At 37.7% G+C, this 23426-nt stretch overlaps 1 protein-coding gene and 1 long non-coding RNA gene across 2 annotated transcripts in view; one reads left to right on the top strand and one right to left on the bottom strand.

The window, feature by feature from the left end:
* SCN9A (sodium voltage-gated channel alpha subunit 9) overlaps positions 1 to 23426 on the bottom strand; it is a 164581-nt gene that overhangs the window by 89233 nt on the left and 51922 nt on the right. The window contains exon 2 of the mRNA XM_043894409.1: positions 3678 to 3985. Within this exon, the coding sequence (XP_043750344.1) occupies positions 3678 to 3935 (258 nt within the window). The 5' untranslated portion in view covers positions 3936 to 3985. The remainder of the gene's footprint in view (positions 1 to 3677; positions 3986 to 23426) is intronic.
* The window catches only part of LOC122688413, a 173688-nt gene that overhangs the window by 129748 nt on the left and 20514 nt on the right, over positions 1 to 23426 (top strand). The gene's annotated exons all lie outside the window — the stretch shown is intronic.

Raw genomic sequence — 23426 nt, 5'->3', positions numbered from 1 at the left:
ACCCAGAGGTGTGGGATGGGGAGGGAGGTGGGAGGGGGGTTCAGGATGGGGAACACATGTAAACCCATGGCTGATTCATGTCAATGTATGGCAAAACCACTACAATATTGTAAAGTAATTAGCCTCCAATTAAAATAAATAAATTTTTAAAAAGTAAGTTCTGGTACATTGTAAATTCTTGGTAAATGTTGGGAACATGTATGCATGCTAAGTCACTTCAGTCATGTCTGACTCTGTGTGACCCTATAGACTGCAGCTCATCAGGCTCCTCTGTCCATGGGATTCTCCAGGCAAGAATACTAGAGTGGTTGCCATGCCCTCCTCCAGGGAATCTTCCCACTCCAGGAATCAAACCCGCATCTCTTATGTCTCCTGTATTGGCAGGTGAGTTCTTTACCACTAGGGCCACCTGAGAAGCCACTTAATATATTCATCATATATGAAAATGAAGCCCTAACCACTACATACCTCTACATTAGTTTATTACATGTTCTTTTTTTTTTAACAAGGCATTGATAAATGCTCAGTGCATAAGTTAATGCATAAGATAAATGCACTCAAGCATAAGTTAAAATCTGAACCTAAGACAAATCAGGAATCATTAAGATTTTTATTCCAAGCAATGATTATAGTGTAGCAGAAATAAAGTTCTCGTCTATTAGAGTGAATAACGTGAAATATTAAAGACTCAATTCACATGAAAGTCAACCCTGAAGTTGCAAGGGGAAGTCCAAACTATTTTAACCAAGAATGACTGAGGAGCTAGGACACGGCACAGAAAGTTGATCATTTAAAGCTCCAAACCAAAAAATAAAAATAAGAGGATTCAATAATCCCTTTGGGTATTTATTCATCTGCTAAGAGAGGGCCATGAAAAATAGATTACTTAGTCTGACTTAGCTCTACCTAAGTATTATATTCTGATGCAGTGGTGCATTGGGCTTTTAACATGGTTGGTGTCACATTTGAAAGGAGTTGGGGCCAAAGCGAGAGATTGGAGTCCCACCCCAAATATTCTCTATTACATTAGTCTATCCCAGAGCTAAAATGATTCCATTTTTCATCCTCCAAATGCAAACATTTTCTTCTTACCTCCCAAGTCACTTTAAGCCAATATTAGTTTATGTCTCTGAATTGGGATTTACTCCAGAAAGATTTTTTCCTCCTTAAGGGAGGCTGGTTAAATTACATCCAGGCCCCCTCTGGAAATGGGAGATGCAGGAGCCAGACATTTTTCAGGATGAAGTAATATAAGTAAAATGAGAAAGTATTTTTAATTTTGCCTATTTCATTATTTATCCATTCATTATTCCATTCATTTTTGTAAAGTTGTGAGCACAGTAGTTGCTATACAACAAAAACAAAACTTAACTAAGAGACGCTCTACAACATCTCAGTGGGGAGTCAAATCAACTTGAACTAAAAAATCTAGGACAGAATTTACGAGTGCTTATGTAACATTCTGTGAGTTAATTAATTTCCTCGAATCCTTTATTAATTCCTATCTCTCCAGGTTGTGGTGAATATGTTGCTAATTTGTATGAAAAATCCACTGTCGGTCACAGAGACCCTGAAAACACGCTAGCTCTCTTTTTTCCTGTGTCGGACTACTGATGGGTTAATAAGAATGCTGAGAATTATCTCAAAGGCTTCTCAGGTATTCTGCTTACTCTTGACACGCTGTCAGTTTGTTGAGATTCTGATTTTAATATGAAGCAAAAAATTACGTATTGTTATTCATAGCAACTCTCCCTGAAGTAGATGTGTTTACACCATCAAAATTAAGTTCATCATGTTTTCTATTTCACAAGACATTTCACTTTTCCTTATTTTATCTGCTAGCTATCTTATCAAGAAATGTGACCTTTTATTTATATCTTAAATCAAAATAACTTTTAAATGGACTTTACCCTGCCTTTCTTGACCTCTTGACAGTTAGTCTGCAGGTGTTGTGTAGCAAAGTATTGTTGGGAGAAAGTTAGGGAACCTGCTGATTTTATCCTGTACTGTCTCCTCTTTGTCAAGTTCAATCTGGTTGTATCTGCTACTGTCTCAAAAATGATGGTAACCTCCTTCTCATTTTCTTGGTAGAATTATCTTTACAGCAGTTATTTCAAACTCTCCCATTTCCTTAATGCAATTAATACTCGCAGATCTGCTATTCCCAAGATTGACTCTCAAAGGACAACTTCCACCCCTACAGTATGGAAAATATTGACACTATTTAACATGCATTTCCTCAGATGTGCCTACATTTACTTCAACATATCTTATCTTAAATTCATCCTATTTGCCCTACAAGGCTCACACAGTAAGGCTTCTCTCCACTTTTCTGCAGTTTTCTAATGCAAATGCAAGCCGACTTTTGGTTTATCCCTTGTCTGTTAACATCAGCAACTAACTGCTTTACTCAACCTTCTGTATTTTCCTCTCTGGGAATAATTTTTCTCCACTTTTAAACATGCTATTTATACCCTACATAAAAAAGGTTTTCAAGGGCCTTCCCTCATGGTCCAGTGGTTGAGAATATGCCTACCAATGCAAGGGGACAGGAGTTTGATACCTGGTCTGGAGAGTCCACATGTCATGGGACAACTAAGCCTGCGTGCCACAACTACTGAAGCCCATGTTCTACAAGAGAAGCCCACACACTACAACTATAGACTAGCCCTTGCTCGCCACAGTGAGAGAAAGCCTGCACACAGCAAGGAAGGCCTAGCACAGCCAAAAATAAATACTAAAAAAATTGTAACTGCAACGTTTCATTATTTAAAAAAAAAAAAGCTTTCAATTTCTGTTGCCTTAAGTGACCATCTTTCTGATGGAAATTTCTCAAATTTCTCAGCATGCATCAACTGGCACCCACACTACCTCTTTTCACTTTCTGTCCACCACTATCTTGCTTTTTTTAAAAAAAATGAATGGAGTATAGTTAATTACAATGTTGTGTTAGTTTCAGGAATACAGCAGAGTGAATCAATTATACATATATCCTCTTTTTTTTTTAAGATTCTTTTCCCATATAGGTCATTATAGAGTTTTGAGTAGAGTTACCACTCTCTTGCTTTGATTTCCATCAACTAACATAAACTGCTGGCAAAAAAGTTACCAACTCATCCTCCTTGTTCATTCCAGTAGTCTTTATCTAGCCTCAGCTTCCTGAGTAATTTTATGGGATATTCTCTTTCCTTTTTTTTTTTTAATAGTAGAAAATTTTCTGATTTATGTCTTACCTCTCTGACCATCTCAGATTCTCCATTCTCTCCAACCCTCTAAATGAGTGGCTCTCGAAACCCCATAATTAGTTAAGTGATTTTATATATTCCCAAAGATTCAACTGACACCTCTATGCAAATGCATTCTGGACGTATACCCACGTTTTACTTCTCACATTGACAGTTATTTTATTTCTATGAGGATGCACTTATGTCATGTCTAAAGGGCAGAACATGATACTGAACACTATTAAATTAAAAAAAAATCAAAATAGTATGCCAGTGACAGAATCAGTTTTGATAAAAAATTAGAAAAAGTACATATTCTGAAATATCCTACATATGCATTTTAACTAAACATGTTTTCATGATATAGTTTTTCACTAAATTCCTCTTAATCTCAGTACCTGTTTGTATAAGAGGTAAAGAGAGACCGCACCATTGCAGGTACAATAAACTCACTTTTTTGTCTGCATAGTAAGGGTCCAAGTCCTCCAGGGGCTCTGACACCATGCCCGGAGGAATGTCCCCATAGATGAAGGGCAGCTGTTTGCCGGCTTCCAAGTCACTGCTTGGCTTTGGCCCTTCTTCGTCATCGTCTTTCTTTTCTTCTTTGGGTTCCTTTGCTTTTCCTTCAGCAATACGTTGTTCAATGAGGGCAAGAGACTGTTTTGTGAAGAAGACAAAGCTCTGAGGTCCCGGGGGAGGCAACATTGCCATCTTTTCATCCTGTATGTTTTATTTCCCCTTCAACTCCTTACATAAGAGGCCTAAGGAGAAACAAAGAAAGCCTTAACTGTTTGCCAGTTAAGAATGACACTTAACAAATAAGAAGAATTATAGTAATAATAAAAAACAGATTCTGGTTTCAATTGCAAGAAGTCATGTGTTCACATAATTACCATCATGTTGAATGAGTACTTACTACGTGACTATCATGTACATGACTTATTTTCCATGCCCTCTAATGAACTTTATTTAAGAATTTGAACTTAGTACTTCACGGATCTTAGTGACAGCTTAATTAAAAACGCTTAATTCGCTTTACTTTTCATCTGTGCTTACTCTTAGTGCAATTCAACTTTCCTTGTTTAAAAATCTTTATGACAGGGCTTCGGACAGCACCATTCTCCAGTTCTCCTCTTTCTGCATAACCTGATCCTATTCTGTCTGACATACTCACAGTCTCTGCTTCTCTCTCTTAAAGAAACTCATTTCTATAAATTGAAGTGGTGGAAGATTGTTTTACTCTATTTTACACATTCAGATTTTCTTACAATAAATACATGGGCTTCCCTGGTAGCTCAGATGATAAAGAATCTGCCTACAGTGTAGGAGACTGGGTTCGATCCCTAGGTCAAGAAGATTCCCTGGAGAAGGGAATGGCAACCCACTCCAGTATTCTTGCCTGAAGAATTTCATGCATAGAGGGGCCTGGCGGGCTACAGTCCATGGGATTCCAAAGAGTCAGACACCACTGCGTGACTAACACACACATACACACACACACAATAAATACATGCCATTTTACAAATTAGAAAACATTTTTTTCCTTTTAAATTAAAAACAATTTAGGGAAATGCTTTAGAAGAACAAAGAAGATAAAAGGAATTTTGGAAATGTTTGGGATAGATTCAATTTTTAAAGTTAAAAAAAAAAACAACATGATAGGCACTCAAATTATGACTTCCTTAATTGACTTACATGTATACACAAAACACAAAAAGTACAGGAAAGAAAAATTGTTTAATTATATATTATTATTTTGGAATTATTTTGGAATTTTAGAAATAAAAAAGCATAAAATTAACAGTTCTTATTTTAAAAATGATAAGCGCATTATTTCATTGAGTCAAGGTAACTTAAATGAGTCCTTCTGCATTAGGATTGCCTGAGAGTTGGGATACACCAACGTCTAGTATGTCAACCTGCTGTGAACAGCTTGAAAGACTGTGCATTAAGTGATATCTTGATACACAGAGGGAGGATGAGCTAAGAGAAGCCACGGTCTGCTCTTTTATTTTCCACTGTGAAATATAAAATATTAAGCAAATCACAATTGTGACAACACAGGTTATATAGATTCAGAAAAAGAAGTGAAAGGAAGCTGAAACTAATTATTCTTTCTTTTACAGATTTCTCCTCTTCCCATGTTAAACAAAATCAACTCTAGTTATGTTTATAGCAAAATGGATGACTCTTTCCCTTAGCTACTTGAGCACAGTATAAGAATAACAACCCTTATCAGTAAGTAGTAGTGTTAATCACTCAGTCGTGTCCAATTGTTTGCAACACCACCGACTGTAGCCCACCAGTCTCCGCTGTCCATGGAATTCTCCAGGCAAGAATACTGGAGTGGGTTGCCATTCCCTTCCACAGGGATCTTCCTGACCCAGGGTCTCCTGAATGGCAGGCAGATTCTTTACTCTCTGAGCCACCAAGGAAGCCCTTATCAGAATTCTATCCATTTTTTAAAGGTGGAAAACCAGTTTAAAAACAACATAAAAGCAATCATTTTGCAGTGTAAATTTATGTAAAAACTTATAAAGCAAATTTAGCTTTTCTGAAAAATAATATTTTTATGTTTTATCACACAGCTCAGTTGGGAAAAAATATGCCTGCAATGCAGGAGACCTGGGTTTGATTCCTGGGTTGGGAAGATCCCCTGGCAGGCTACAGTCCATGAGGTCGCAAGAGTTGGATACAACTTAGCAACTAAACCACCACACACTTGAATCTGGGTCTTGCCATGGCAATGTCTTAACACATTTCTTTTTAACTCTGTTAAAATATTTTTACCAAATAGTTAACCTGGGCATGTTTCTATACCAGATATATAGAGCTGTGACAGTAAGGAGGAAACAGTTTCTGTGTTTATGAAAGTTCTAAAAAGGAATACCAATTGAACCAAAGCATACAGAAAAACCTGGTTTGACCATAGTAAAGTAAAGTAAAGTCACTTAGTCGTGTCCGACTCTTTGTGACCCCACGGACTGTAGCCTACCAGGCTTCTCTGTCCATGGGATTTTCCAGGCAAGAGTACTGGACCATTTCCTTCTAGGAGAATACAATTAGTTTAACTCACATTCTTTTTTTATATCTTGAAAGTAGAAACAAAGATAGAGAAATTAGGCATGTATCAGGAGAGAGGGGACCATATGTAAGAGAAAGTAGTGAATTCTCTGCTTTAAGAACAAAATTTCAAACATTTCTGACAAATTCAGAACTCTTTTAGTATCCTCTCCAAATATGCAAAACTAAAACCCTCTTATAAATAGCAGGTATATAGCAATCATTCACGGGAAAGAACATGTTGAAAGCCATGCAATGGCAAAGTTAGAAATAAGAACATATCTCTACCTGGATTCAGAATTATGGAATTTTATAATTATGGAAAAGAACAAAGTCAGTCTATTCTGCTGGCCACAAGCAGCTAATAATACTGCTTTTGAACAAAATTTGAAGAGTTAATGACTACATGTTTGCTGGCTTTCCTGGGTTTTAAAGTATTTGACTAAGATTATTTACTTCATTGGACTTCTCAGGGGTGCTGGTGGTAAAGAACCCACCTGCCAATGCAGGAGTTGTAAGAGATGTGGGTTCAGTCCCTGGGTTGGGAATATCCCCTGGAAGAGGGCATGGCAACCCACTCCAGTATTCTTGCCTGGAGAATCCCATGGACAGAGGAGCCTGGTGGGCTACAGTCCAAAGGACTGCAAAGAGTTGGACATGACTGAAGCGACTTAGCATGTGTGCATTCATTTACTCCATTGTTTCTATAAATTCAAACCAGTAAGAAGAAACATTTATTTTGATGGAAACTAAAGCTGAGATGATTTTTTTTTTTAAGAAAGTAGTGAAAGATAAGAAATATCACAATGTGCACATTCAAAAGCAGGCCAGGGTGACTCATGAGAGAATGAATTATGACTCATCATTTCACTACTAGGTAAGTACTCAAAAGAATTGAAAACATATCTCCATAAAGCTTGTAGATGAATGTGCATAGCAGCATTATTCTTAATAGCCAAATAGTGGAAACAATCCAAATGTCTGTCAACTGACAAAATGAAGTGCATCCACATAATGAAATATTACATGAAAATAAAAATTAGTAAAATATGAACACATGTTACAACACAGATGAACCCTGAAAACCATATGAAGGTAGCCAGATCCAAAAGGCCACAGGCTGGATGGTTCCATCCGTATGAAATGTTCAGAATAGTCACATCCTCAGAGGCCAAAAGAACATTATTGTTGCCAGAGGCTAGCGGAAGGGAATAGTGAGAAATGACCATTAATGGTTATGGGGTTAATGGTTAATAGGAATGAAGTTTCTCAGAGAGATAAAAAAAGTTCTAAAATTAGGTAATGCAATGATTGTGCAACTCTGTAACTATGCTACAAATCACTGAATTTACACTTTAAAGGATGATTTTTATGATATGTAAGCTATACCCCCATAAAACTTTTATAAACAATTTCTAAGAAACCTGAATCATGAAATTCATGAAAACTGTCCTACGTCAAGAAAAGAGGTTTAGAAAATGGAAACAAATGCACATGTTCAACACCAATCTCTGCATAAGTCTCTATGGTCTCAGTATAAACACAGAATTGCTTTTGGTGTAAGATTAGTTTAGGAGAAGCTATGATTTAGTTTTAGCACTTGAAGGCCAAGCCTGGTACAATTTATTAAACTGTGGTCACAAATCACTTGATTCCAGAAGTTAATAGCCTTTTGGAAACTGTACTATATCTCTCTGAGAAACAAGGTGGTGAATGCAGTTGCCATTTGGGTTTAGGAGATTCCTCAACACTTCTCGAAATCATAAAGGTAAACAGGGGTTACTTGTCCTGATTGACTTTAAGTGTACACATACTTGATCTCCTGGGAGAAGAGATGGCTGAAGAACTGGTATTTTTGTATATCTTACATTCAAATGGAGATGTCACATCTTTCAAGAATTATTTGACAGAAATTCCAGTAAGTAGATGTCATGAACTCAGATATCCAATACTCTTCCAATATTGTTATTTTCTTTTTCCCTGTTTTTCTTGTCCTCACTCTCTATTCATGCACATTCTCAGTATACAGTTTACAAATCACTAAAGTATATGCAAACAGTGAGGGTGGTGGGTGATTCAAGTCAGTGGTACCACAATTGGAGATACTTTCCTCAAGCTAAATTGAAGGAAGACGCTAAGCACTTGCTTAACATGAGGGTCTTGAAAAAAGTAAGTTGAAGAGCTTTGGGTCAGATTCCATAATCATCCTCTAGTTTGGTGGGTAGAGGGGAAATCACAGCCCCCTATCTGGATGATGGGAAAACATAATGTGTACAAATTTTTGAGGGTAATTTTGTAATATCTATCAAAAGCCTTAAATATGTTGATTCATTTTTATTGCCAAATAACTTTCCTTCTAGGAATGTAACCAAAAGCAATAATCTCAGATGTCTTTAAACATTTATGAAGATATTTACTGCAATGTTTTTATAATATTGAAAAAGTGTAACCTATCCAAAAGTCTGTCAGGGTTTCATTAAATGAAAAAATGAACATATAATAGGAAACTGAGTGGCATCTAAAGAGTGCTTTTAAAGACTATTTAATAAATTTTACAAATCTTATAAAAATAACAGAATATAGGGTACACAAACAAAAACATGTACTTATTTTTTACTTACTTTTTAAAAATGCATTGAAAGTATGAAATTAAATGTACTGTATATTTAATGAATGCTAGCTGAAGGATTAGGAGATATTTACTAATTTATTTATATTTTTTTCAAATTTTAACAATAAAAATATCATACTGTTTTATGAAAAGTGAAGTGAAGTGAAAGTCACTCAATTGTGTCCGACTGTTTGCGATTCCATAGACTATACAGCCCATGGAATTCTCCAGGCCAGAATACTGCAGTGGGTAGCCGTTTCCTTCTCCAGGGGATCTTCCCAATCCAGGTTCAAACCCAGGTCTCCCACGTTGCAGGCGGATTCTTTACCAGCTGAGCCACGAGGGAAGCCCAAGAGTTGCCAAATGAACCAGTAATTCTACTCCTACATACAAGTAACCCCAGAACAGCACAAGAGGTTAGAGGCACTAACAGTACAGTAAAAAGTCTGCACATAACTATGCAGCTGGCCCTCTATAGCTGCAGTTCCACATCCACAGATTCAACCAAAAACATGTACTTAAAAAAGAAGCACTGAAATTTATTTGACCTCTGGTGGCTCAGCGGTATAGATTCCACCTGCCAATGCAAGAGACATGGGTTCAATCCTTGGGTCAGGAAGATCCTCTGGAGAAGGAAATGGCAACCCAAGTCTAGTACTCTTGCCTGGGAAATCCCAAGGACAGAGGGGCCTGGCAGGCTACAGTCCATTGGGTCTCAAAAGAGTCAAACATGACTTAGTGACTAACCAGCAACAAGACAGTTAATAAAATTAGCCAATATTTATTCTTTCTTTTTAAGTTTATAATTTGAAAATACCATATTTTCATGTATTAATATCGATGAAAGTATTTTCAGAACTCTCTTATTTTCGAGCTATTACCTATATATGTATGCATCTACAATCTGCCTATTTTTATCTTCTGCATCTTTCCAGTCAAAGCAATGTCCGCTTCCAGTTCACGACAATGGTCTTATTCCATGTGTTTATCACTCTTTGGCTTCTAAATCCCCACTGCATTGAAAACAAAGATGCACAGTAGGGAACCAACGGTTTTATGACATCACTGAAAACCAAAAAAAGACACTAAAGAGTTTTCACAAAACTAAAGAGATAGCGATAGACAGTGATAGAGATATAGACAGACTCCCCTGGTGGCTCAGACGGTAAAGCTCTGCCTACAATGCGGGAGAACCAGGTTCAATCCCTGGGTCAGGAAGATCTCTTAGAGAAGGAAATGGCAACCCACTCCGATATCCTTGCCTAGAAAATCCCATGGACAGAGGAGCCTGGCTGGCTACAGTCCCTGGGGTCGCAAAGAGTCAGACGCGGAGGGACTTCACTTTCAGAGAGATAGCAGATGGGATTACCCTAGAGAGGAGATAAGAGGAGAAGGCAAGGCCTAAAACACTCATCTGAGAATGCTCAAGAAAGAAATACTTCTTTCTAGCACAGAAGTCATAGAGTTGGTACACAAGCAAGTATGTCAGAAACCAAGTTTTGGTTAGTCAAACCCTTGACTAACCAAGAATTATCAATTTAACAACTTGCAGTTTGCTATCCCACAATTCCTTCTATACTCCTGTATAAGGCAGCAGAATTCATCCTGAGGCTAAAACCAAAACGTTAATCTCTGGATTAACTGAGATAAGACCTCTGGGATGTCCATATTCATTTTAGGTGAAAGCCGAGTGGAGTCTGGGGAAAGATGGATTCTTCTTCTTGCCCATGTTTCCTAAAATGAAGCCAGTCTATCAACTCATCAGATACATACAGATAGCTTGCACTCATCCTGCCTTTTCAAGGGAGTACTTATTTGGAAAACAGGCCTACATAAAGGCAGAAGAAACCCTGACCAACATCACAACCTTTTATTTATAACTACTAATAGATAACTAAGGGTAAACCGGTAATCAAAACTACCAAACATGAAATTGAAGGACTAAGATGTACAGATCAAACTCTTAACTCCAGAAGAAAGGGAAAAGCAAACATAGGGGAATATTAAGGGTTTAAAATTAGCATTCCCAGAGAAATTTGAGAGGATAGAGAACAATATCAAGAATCTATAATATGAAATTAATGAGTCTTATTTCCTATCATTTTCTTAAATACCACTATTTCAAAATAGTAAGTACTTTCCCTATAGCTACCAGAAAATATTTATGTCAGAATGAGGGTATACTCCATTCTCAACATAGGTATATAAAAGAATCACGTGTATAACTTAAAAAAATACAGCTGTCAGGGTTTATCCAAGTAATGCTGAGATAAAACTTTTCAGGGAGGGTTTAAGCTTATCAACTTTATAAAAATCATAAAATATTGACGTGACTTCTTTTAAGAACCATTTTTTTAAAGCAACAAATGCACTAAATCAAAACATCAGACTGGGGCTTCCCTGGTGGCTCAGTGGTAAAGAATCCACCTGCCAACACAGGAAACACTGGTTCAATCCCTGGTCCAGGAAGATCCCACATGTTGCAGAGCAACTAAGCCTATGTGCTGCAACTACTGAGCCTGTGCTCCAGCGCCCAGGAGCCACAAGTCCTGGGCCCACCTGCTGCAACTCGGGAAGCCTGTGCACCCTAGAGCCTCTGCTCTGCAACAAGAAGCCACCACAATGAGAAGCCTGCCCACCTCAGCTGGAGAGCAGCCCCTGCTCATCACAGCTAGAGGAAACCCACACAGCCACAAACTGCATACATTTTTATAAAAAATCAGACGAACACTGTAAATTAATGACCAGGTTTCATTATTTAATAGAGAAAACAAATGCAATTGAAACCACACAAAAATTTTTGGGTTCTGCTTTATTTGAAAAGTAGGGAGTGGGAAGTAAAATATGAAAATTTGAAGTCTCCATGTTAAAACTGAAAGGATAAACATACATTCCATCGATAAAAACAACACGTTTTTGAACTCTGAATCTATATCATGCTCATTAAAGAAAGAAGTTTTTGGAATGAGGTGGGGAAAGGAGGAAATGAAAGAGGTTGAGCAAGAGAAGGAAGATAACAGACAAACTGAACAGGAAAGGAGACTGTAATTGGGGAAAAAGGAGAAAGACTAACAAAAATACCCTAAATCCCTCAGCTCCCTTCTAGCTACAAAGTCCAAGATAATAAAAAAGCAAAGCAAGTTCTTTGCCATATTAGTTTTTATTTTTAATCCTCAACATTTTAGCATCACTCATGCTGTATTCCCTGTAGCTCTGCTGGTAAAGAATCCACCAGCAATACAGGAGACGTGGGTTCAATCCCTGGGTCAGGAAGAGCCCCTGGAGAAGGAAATGGCAACCCACTCTAGTATTCTTGCCTGGGAAATTCCATGGCCAGGAAAGCCTGGCAGGTTGCAGCCCAAGGGATCACAAAGAGTTGGTCATGACTTGGCTATTAAACCACACATGGTATTACTCATATCCCTTCATCACTATTAAGCCTGCAAATTTCAGTTTTGTATCCTTTATTCTCTCCATTTTCATTTGAGGTAAGCAATGCACCTCCTGGGAGTGTCCCCCACACTCACTCATCCTTCAAATCCATGGGCTCTCACGTGAGCTCAGATAATGTTTGCTAAGCAATAGGCATGGAGAGGAATAGCTATTACTGCTAAAAAAAAAAAAAAAAAAAAAATACCAAGAGTTACCTTTAGCCTTTCCAAGTATGTCTTTTAAAAAGCTGTTCTTCCATGGTGACTATGGTTAATAATACTGTATTACAGGTTTGAAAGTTGCTGAGAAAATAAACTTTAAAAGTGTTCATCACAAGAAAAAAAAATTTAACTATGCATGACAGATAGTATCTAGACTTACTGTGGCGATCATTTCACAATGTATACAAATATCAAATTATTATGCTGTATATCTGAAATTAGTTACAATGTTATATGCCAATTATTCTTCAGTTAAAAAAAAGCTGATCTTCAACTTTCAGGAATAAATGACAACACTGCAAAAAAAAAAAAAGAAGATATTAAAAGAAGCATGTTTATCAGCTTAAGAACTAAAGTACTAGTTGTTCAGTCATGTCCGACTCTTTATGACTCCATGGAACTGTAGTCTGCCAGGCTCCTCTGTCCATGGAATTCTCCAGGCAAGAATACTGGAGTGGGTAGTCACTCCCTTTTCCAGGGGATTTTCCCGACCTAGGGATCAAACCCAGGTCTCCTGCACTGCAGGCAGATTCTCTACCATCTGAGCCACCAGGGAAGCCCTTAAAACTCAAGGTACGTGGTAATTTATGAATGCTATTTATGAATGTGAACACTTTTAAAAAAATAATTTTTCACTTTATATAAGTTTCTCCAGTTTCCTTTCAAATTTGAGTTTCTGTAAGACATTGAAAGTATGGCTCAATTTCCAAAATGTAAAATATAAAATGGGCAAAAGTTTTCATGAGGTGTACTTGCACTCAATACAGGAAAATCTGAACTGGTTTCAGTAGCTCACAGATCATTTTATCTTGACCTTTTCTATCACAATCCACATTCTATGTTTTACAGCTATTGACTCCGTACATATGACTTAACTTCTCTGAGCCTCAGGTTCCTAGTTTGAAAATGGGGTTAATAATCACTGCCTAAAAGGGTGGTTAGGATTGGGATGGTTAAGTGTATATAAAGAGCATAGGAGAGAGTTTTTCATATAGTAACCTTAAATGGTGCCATTAATATTATTAACTTGTCTCATTCTTTCATTTAAATTTCTTGCTGGGGTCAATTTCATCATACATATGTAACTAAGATCTATTAATTATGATCAACTTGAGGATATTTCAGTTTATAGAAATATATTAGCCTGTAATACTTTGGCCACCTGATGCGAAGAACCGACTCATTGGAAAAGACGCTGATGCTGGGAAAGATTGAAGGTGGGAGGAGAAGGGGATGACAGAGGATGAGATGGTTGGATGGCATCACCAACTCGATGGATTTGAGTTTGAGTAAGCTCCAGGAGTTGGTGATGGACAGGGAAGCCTGGTGTGCTGCCGTCTATGGGGCTGCAAAGAGTCAGACACGACTGAACTGAAATGATTAGCCTTTTAAGCATGAAACATAGCTCATATATGTGTATAATCTAAGCAGAGATTTGATTTAGAGAAGTGATTCAAGTGCAAGTTCAGGAGCTAAAAGTCCTAAAGTTTGAATCCTAGGTTTTCCAGTAACTAGGTATGTGATCTTGTATATTAAAGTTATGCAACCTCTCTGAGCCCAAAGATGGCAAATCATTTATAAAAGAACCGGTTACTTCATAAAACATAATGTTAAACAGTAAGGCATTTTGATTACTCAGAGATTTAGATTGCTACTGAGTTTCATTTAAGTAAATCCCCATTATTTTGCCCTGAACTTTATATGAAGATTTGCAAGATATCTTTTATTTATACAAAGTTAGGTGGTTCAAGAACTATCATTAAGATTTTTTCTTTTTTTTTTTTAAACTTAAATTTGTATTTGTGAACAGACTCGAAAGGAAATGAATTCTACCACTTGGTTCACTGTCTAAGAAGCATTTAAGTATCATTAATAGAGTCTCTGAACAGAGAACAAGAATGATCCCTTCCTTCAGGCAAAGAAATATGACAGTCTCTAGACAGTTTTAGGGACTTTAGGTACTTTCTATGGCTCTGAACATACTGTTTCAAAAACTGGATTTTTATCATCCTATATTAGCCGCAGACATCAGGAAGCTGTTTGGGGGGATTCCTTTAATCTTCAGAGTCCTGTGAAGCCCTTGCCACAGAAATAACCTCTGACAGTGAGAAGGGCATGGGGTCCTATAGATACTTACAATCCAAATTGGGACTCTCACAGAAATCACTGAAGTAAACCCCCAAACCAGTTCTTACTTAAAATGCCTGAAAGGGGAAAATGTCTGTGCCCATTATCTTATGCTGACAAAGGTCTCAGCGGCCTGTTTCCTTAGCGTCATGGCAGGTGCCTAATACTGAGACTCTAAACTGCAGTTTCCAATTGGTTTATTAATGACAGTTTCTAGTCTACTGTGGTTCAGGTAGCATATGTATCTATTTTGTCCATATAATTTTCTAATGAGAGTTGGGCTTGTGTAATGATATCAGCATATTTTGTCTTACACATGTAATATACATTTAAAAATAGAATTATTCTCTTAAAATATTTCCTATGGAAATCCTTTAGCAGTTAGTTTCATTTGACAGCTTTCAATATTTCTTGTAGAAAGAAAGCACCATTTGAACTTCCTGTTTCTTTCATTGTGATTAGACAATTAAAGATATACTTACTCATTTCAAGGAGCAGGAGAATAATTATATGCTCAAAATTCTTTCATAATCTCAGATTCTGTTTTATATTTCCTTACTGAGTTTTTACCTATAGCTAACTTAAATTTATATAAAAATAAATTAGGTTCAATAAACCATTTTGAAGATCTGTCAAAATCTGAATCAACTTCAGTCACATCTAAACTATTTAAGACAGTGGACAAATGTAAAAGTAAGTAAAATAGAATGCTGTATTGATGCTTCCTGTTGTCAAGTGAAAAACTGCTTTGAAACTACCACTTGTCTGGAAACAAGTAGTGATATTTTCCCACAGGTAAGATTTTAGCCTGAGTACCAATTATTTTTAAAGCTTTCTGAAGGCACCATGGAATCCATATACAAGCACTTTAAAGAACAATTTAAGACAAATCATTCCTCACATCAACAGTGATAACATGTTGATAATATGCTCACTTAATATATGATGATATTGGTACTTTACTTGTATAGTCTTCCTCCCCAAAACTTTGATCTAAATCATGAGAAAAACATCAGAAATGCTCAAGTCAGGGACATTTTACAAAATGCCTGACCAGTACTCCTTCAAATCATCAAAGTCATCAAAAACAAAGAAAATCTGAAGAACTGCCATGCCTTGCAGCTGCCTAAGGAGACATGATGGTTAAATGTAATACTGGTAATGTGGGCAGGATCTTGGATGAGAAAAAAGACAGTGGGGAAAACCTAGGGAAATCTAAGTACAGTAAAGGCATTCTTTAATAATAATAATGTATCATTATGGTTTCAATAATTGCAACAAATATACCATAACAATGTAAATTATTTATTAATATAGTAAACTGAGTATGGTTTACATGGGAACTCTGTACCATCTGTAAAAATTTTCTGTAAATATAAAGCAATTACAAGGTCAGTAGTTCATTTAAAACAAGAAGAAATCACAGTTGTAAAATTATACTAATATTATGTGACATTAACAATGTCTCAGTAATTTGACTTTATCAAGTAAATACACTGCTACTATTTAGAATGTACCTGCGATAATAGATCTACAAAACTGAACTACTTTAAATAAAATGGGCTATAACTAATACATAAAAATAATGTTTTACACAGTAAAGATAGCATAGATTTGATAAATATAAGATCCATTAGAAATGCTGATCAATTTTTAAGTTATTATGCTTGGGAGGTAATTGTTATAAATGTGCCCTCTTGGGTAAGGAATAAGCTTACAATTTATAAACACAGAACTTGACTGGAGTCACAATGTCTGAGCCCTAATTATACTTGAGATCATTATAACTAAGTAGGCTAAAAAATTCATCTATAAGGGATTCATGTATATTTTCTTTTAGAATAAGGTCTGGGTCGGGAAGATCCACTGGAGAAGGAAATGGCAAACCCACTACCATATTTTTGCTTGGAAAGCCCCATGAAGAGAGGAGCCTGGCAGGCTATAGTTCATAGGGTAGCAAAGAGTCAGACACGACTTTGCACAACACTGCAAGGGCAATTTCACTCACTCGGTAGTGTTAGGCATGCCAAATATCTTTTAAGTTGTTAAATTAAGGCTTTCTTATATATCTGCCTGATGATACAGTTAACTTACAAAAGGCTCTGTTTCGATATCTGTATTACTTTAGGAACTGTAGGATAACACTGTGATGAAAGAAATCTGACTCCAAAATTCTCATTTTAATGACATCTAAACACCCAATAGCTTCCCAGGTATCTCAGTGGTAAAGAACCTGCATGCCAAGGCAGGAGATGTGGGTTCGATTCCTGGGTCAGGAAGACCCCCTGGAGAAGGAAATGGCAACCCACTCCAGTATTCTTTCTGGAAAATCCCATGGATGGAAAAGCCTGGTGGCCTAGAGTCCATGGGGTCTCAAAAGAGTGAGACACAACTTAGCAACTAAATAATAATGACAAACACCTGATAACAACAAACAAGGCAATAGACAACTATGGCTATCAGGGATATACTTAATTAACCATTTCTTACAACCAAAGTGCTCTTCTGCCACCACAGCATTAAATAAAAAAATCGTTTGGCCGACTTGCATCTCAGTTGTGGCATGTGGGATCTCCGCTGCATCATGCAGTATCTTTCATTGCAGTGCAGATGCTGTAGTTATGGCAGGTGGGCTCACCTGCTCTGCAGTACGTGGGATCTCAGTTCTCCAACCAGGAACTGAACCAGCGTCCCTGGCAATGCAAGGCGGATCCTTAACCACTGGACCACCTGGGAAGTCCCACCACCAAAGCATTTTAAAATCCTCACTTATATTCAGTGACATTCCCTTTACAAATTTTCTATTCATAAAATCCCATGATAAAAGAGGAATAATCATCAGGGGAGACGAGAGAGGCAAGCTTCTAGTGTGACTGTCGTGATACAAGGTCTCTTTCATGAGAAGTGAAAAAATTCAGATGAGTTTGGAAGTTCTGCTCTACCTCTTGGCTCCAAAGGAAACATGTGGATCCTTCCTACACCCAGCTTCAGCACATGAGAGCAATACCTAGATCATACAGATCCTAACTGTCAACAACAAGGAAGATGAAGGTGAAACAATCAAAGATAAGAGGAAGTGCACATTTGTCAACCAGGAGCTCTACTATTTAGATAAGAAAGGGAAAGCTGCTGGAGGATGAAATCTGGAGAATACAGAGGAAAAACAGTAACTAAACCAGGTGTGGGGCAAGTGTTGGCTGCTTTCTGAATCATAATTAGAAGGTCTCTCAAGAGTTCTTCATTTTACTCATACATGAATACCTGATAGGGACTTCCTAGGTGGCGCTAGTGGTAAAGAATCCGCCAGATAGCATCACTGGAGGAAGGCAACAGACAGATATGCCCCGGCTATACAAATCTGGTTCCATCCGTGGCAGGATAACTGTGGCATTTACACAGCAAAGCAAAAATTTTTGTCAAGATTAAATGCTGTATCACATCAGACACCAAGACATAAATCGTAAGAGACATATATGCCTATCTTCCTCTTGAGACATCATAGAAGTTACCAAGAAGAACCTGAGAGTCTTATAAGGCACTCACTCGTAATAAAAATTTCCTCTTTCAGGAAGCATGTGAGACTAATTGTCTTGATCACTGTCAAGGAATGCAATCTCGGTATTGTGTGCTTTGCTCAAAGACAGATGTGATAGCTGCATAGCAGTACTAAAATAAACATAAGCAGAACTTAAAACTTAAATTCTTAAGGTTTAATAATTTTAACGGCTTCTTTTTACCATAATCTACTTTTACTGTGTTATCTTTCATACTTGTGTTATCTCTTCATATTATACTATTTCATAGTTCACTTATCAAATTAGACAGTAGGCATAGTTGGGTTCTAAATCACTTAGGAATTCTCTGAACAACAGTATTACAACTACACAGATAGAAAAGCACCACAAATTATCTATTACTTTGGGGTGGTGGTGGTTTAGTAATTAAGTCATGTCCAACTCTTGCAACCCCATGGACGGTAGCCAGCCAGGCTCCTTTGTCCATGGGATTCTTCAGGCAAGAACACTGGAGTGGGTTGCCATTTCCTTCTCCAAGGGATCTTCCTGACCCAGGGATCAAACCTGAATCTCTTGCATTTCAGGCAGATTCTTGACTGACTGAGTTACAAGGGAACCCCTACTTTGGAGAAAAGTGAAGTGAAGTGAAGTCACTCAGTCATGTCTGACTCTTTGCGATCCCAAGGACTATAGCCTACCAGGATCCTCAGTCCATGGGATTTTCCAGGCAAGAATACTGGAGTGGGTTGCCATTTCCTTCTCCAGGGGATCTTCCCGACCCAGGGATCGAACCCGGGTCTCCAGGTCTCCTTTGGAGAGAAGGGGTTACCAATTGCTACCAGATGACTTAAATTCAAATATAAAATGATACTTTACTGAAAAGTCATACTACTTGATATAAAATGCCTTCCTTTGCTTCAAGCAAAGGAAGGTATATAAGGTATATCTATTCCAACTGACTGCACATACAGATCAGTCTTACACAGTCAGATATTAATTTGCTTCATTTTTTAACCTCAAAGGAAATTACAGATGTGTCTATGCAGAGAAGTGTGTGTATATGTATATGTATACACATTTATACCCAACAACCAATCTTCCATCTTAACTGGGGTAAACAGGGATGTCCCCTTGAGAGTAGTGGTGATGGAACTTGAGCCTTTACCTCTTACCATAAAAATCTAAGGTGAATTATCCTTCCTTTCTACTCTTGTTAGAATAGTGAGGCCGCATGTCCTAAGTTTATCCAAATGGACTAACTTTCCCTTTACTTTTACCCTGGACTGAGCGAAGCCAAGATGGAGGAAGGTCAAGTTGGGACTCCTAGGTGCTTGAGTCTTTGTGCAACTACAGTAAAGTCCAATTGTGGCAGAACCCTCCAGCAGTCCTGTCCTGGCCAGATGAGTCTGCAAATAGCTTCTGGCCCTCCTGTTGGTCTGTTCACTTCCCCATCCAGCTTGTCCAGATTCCCAAAGCTGTCCAGTGACCGTGTGAGAACCCAGAATCTTCCAATAAATCCCCTTTGGGTGTGAGAGAGCCAATATTTATTTCTCTTGCTTTCAACTAATATTCTTGCTTAATAAGGGAAAATTACTTCTGACTCACTGTGTGGAAACTAGGTTATGAAAAGAACAGGCTAATTTTAGACAGGGCAGGTTTGCTAAGTGATTAAAATACTTCAAAATTAAATTTTCCTTTAAGGTTACATTTTTAGTAGAGTATTTGTAGTTTCCATCCTCAGGAAAGTCTGGGACAAACAGGAATATTGTGATTATGAGAAATATAAAGATCAATAATAAAGTATTTTAAATAATCATAAGAATGCTATATTATTTGTTCTTGGCCTAAATTAGTGGTTCTCTCAACAGGGGAATACTCCCCTACTCACTACTCAGGTAGAGTTGCCAGAGTTAGCAAATAAAAAAATCACAACATTCAGTTAAATTTAAATCATTTCTAATTTTTTATGCAATTATGGAAAAGGTCAGTATTCATTCCAATCCCAAAGAAGGGCAATGACAAAAGAATGTTCAAACTACCGCACAATTGCACTTATCTCACATGCTAGCAAAAATATGCTCAAAATTCTCCAAGCCAGGCTTCAACAGTACATGTACCATGAACTTTGGGACGTTCAAGGTGGATTTAGAAAAGGCAGAGGAACCAGAGATCAAATTGCCAACATTCCTTTGGATCATAGGAAAAGCAAGAGAGTTCCAGAAAAACACATTCTGCTTTATTGATTACGCCAAAGCCTTTGACTATGTAGATCACAACAAACTGTGGAAAATTATTCAGAGATGGGAATACCAGACCACCTTACCTGCCTCCTGAGAAATATGTATGTGAGTCAAGAAGCAACAGTTAGCACAAGACATGGAACAACAGACTGGTTCCAAATCAGGAAAGGAGTACATCAAGACTGTATTCTGTCACCTTGCTTATTTAACTTATATGCAGAGTACATCATGGGAAATGTTGGGCTGGATGAAGCACAGATGGAATCAAGATTGCCAGGAGAAACATCAATAATCTCACATATGCAGATGACACCACCCTTATGGCACAAAGTGAAGAACAACAAGAGTCTCTTGATGAAAGTGAAAGAGGACAGTGAAAACGCTGGATTAAAACTCAACATTCAAAAGCCAAAGTCAAGGCATCTGGTCCCATCACTTCATGGCACATAGAAGTGGAAACAATGGACATAGTGAGAGACTTTATTTTGGGGGGCTCCAAAATCACTGCAGATGGTGCCTGCAGCCATGAAATTAAAAGAGGCTTGGTTCTTGGAAGAAAAGCTATGACCAAACTAGACAGCATATTAAAAAGCAGACACATTACTTTGCCAACCAAGGTCCATCTCTGTGGATGTGAGAGTTGGACTAAAAAGAAAGCTGAGTGCTGAAGAATTGATGCTTTTGAACTGTGGTGTTGGAGAAGACTTGAGAGTCCCTTGGACTGCAAAGAGATCCAACCAGTCAATCCTAAAGGAAATTAGTCCTGAATATTCACTGGAAGGACTGAAGCTGAAGCTGAAACTCCAATAGCCACCTGATGTAAAGAACTGACTCATTGGAAAAGACCCTGATGCTGGAAAAGATTGAAGGAGGGAGGAGAAGGGGATGACGGAGGATAAGATGGTTGGATGGCATCACCGACTCGATGGACCTTAGTTTGAGCAAACTCTGGGAGTTGGTGATGGACAAGGAAGCCTGGTGGGCTGCAGTCCATGGGGTCATAAAGAGTCGGACACGACTGAGTGACTGAACTGAACTGAACTGAATTGCTTATGCCCATTTTGAGATAAATAAAACATACACATAGAGCATACTTACTTTAAAATTTCATTCATTGTGTATCTAAAATTATCAGTATCTAAATTATCTATATCTTTATTAAATCTCCTTGGTGATTTGGCATTCATTAACAGCTCCCTGTTTTGCAGAATTTTCTTATATAAAATTTCTCGCAATTAGAGTCTATGTTCCATTTACATTGTAACATATCTGGTACAGTGTTCATATCCACTTATTTCATCCTTTTGTCCACTGAACATTCATTAATGAGAAAACATGGTCAACATCAGCCTCTCAAGCTGAAATACTGAGCACATATGTACATAAGACCAATGACTCTGAAGTCATATGACTGATTTCTTTGAAGTGTATAATACTACCTTTCATGACATAACTTGCTTTTGTATTTTTTAGGACTAAGTCATCTCTCCTGATCTACGACTTTTTAAAATGTTGTCTACTGACAAACACACACTGTCTTGAATTTTTAACCTCTTTTTCTTTGACTACAGATGGTTCCAGTCACCCCATTCTGGAAGAGTGTTTAGCAACATTCATAAGCAAGAATCAAATTCTTCAAGAGATAAGAGCCATTTCAAAATACAGTCATCACACCTGCCATAATAATCATTCATTAGAAGATGGATTTCCCCCTACTTGTTCTTAAGTAAAGTTTTCCCTTTTAAAAACAGCCTTGGTATTTAAGGAATAACATTTTCCTTGATTTTTTTCATTCAACAAGTTCTTTTAAGCAGTGGAGTATTTCAATAATACTTTCTTCTCTGCTTTCAAACAGCATAATTGTACTATAAAGAGATACTGAAAACTATAAACAGGAAATAAGTAGGCATCATTCAGTGAATTATTTAAAAAATCAACAAGAATTTGTGGGACCTTTTCAGAATGAATGTATGATTTCAGTGCTTCAAATAGTGGGACTGTCTCCACTGTATTTGTTAGAGAGCCACTAGCTTTTAGAATGCAAGAGAACTGAAAAGTAATGAATGCAAACAAAACTACAAAAATCCTCCAATCATTCTGTTTGAGCAAAATCTTAAAATAAGAAAATAATTTCATGACGATTACATTACTGTCAATATGGTGTTTAGTCGCTAAGTCATGTCTGATTCTTGCGACCCTGTGGACTATAGCCCACCAGGTTCCTCTGTCCACGTGGTTTTCCAGGCAAGAATACTGGAGTGGGTTGCCATTTCCTTCTCCAGGGGATCTTCCTGACCCAGGAAATGAACCTGGGTCTCCTACACTGCAGGCAGATTCCTTACCGACTGAGCTACCAGGGAAGCCCTTACTGTCAATATAAACCAGATGTTGCTCATTATGTAAAATATGGCAGGACCATCAACACTCAGAGACTCATTTATACTTTGCTTCAACTTTGAATAAACAACACACCTTTAGGTAAACATCCACCAAAATATGAGTGTCCCAGAATCTGCCTGCTAATGACACAAGAGACATGGGTTCAATCCCTGGGTCGGGAAGATCTCCTGGAGTAGGAAATGGCAACCCATTCCAATATTCTTGCCTGGAAAATTCCATGGACAAAGGAGCTTGGCAGGCTACAGTTCATGGAGTCACAAAGGGTCAGATACAACTGAGTGACTGAGCATACACACATCACCAAATTATACTTATATTAATATTATCTCCACCAGAAAAGTACAATTCTTATCATTAATGCATAACTCAGTAAGAGGAGGAGTGCTTGTCATGAACATCTAGCGGGAAGAGTCTAGGGAGCTTGCTAACCATCCTACGGGAACACCTCCAACAACAAAGAATTACATGGCCCAAAATGTCAATCTTGCTGAGTTGAGAAACCTATGGTTAGACCACAGTTTCATCCATGGGCCCCTCTGATTTAGCACTGGCCAAGGTTCTTAGGAACTTACTTGCTAATTTGACTCTAAATG

The sequence above is a fragment of the Cervus elaphus genome, chromosome 33 (assembly GCF_910594005.1).
Source record: "Cervus elaphus chromosome 33, mCerEla1.1, whole genome shotgun sequence".
Lineage (NCBI taxonomy): Eukaryota > Metazoa > Chordata > Mammalia > Artiodactyla > Cervidae > Cervus > Cervus elaphus.
The sequence above is the reverse complement of the archived record's forward strand: the minus strand, read 5'-3'. Positions and strand labels throughout refer to the sequence as shown.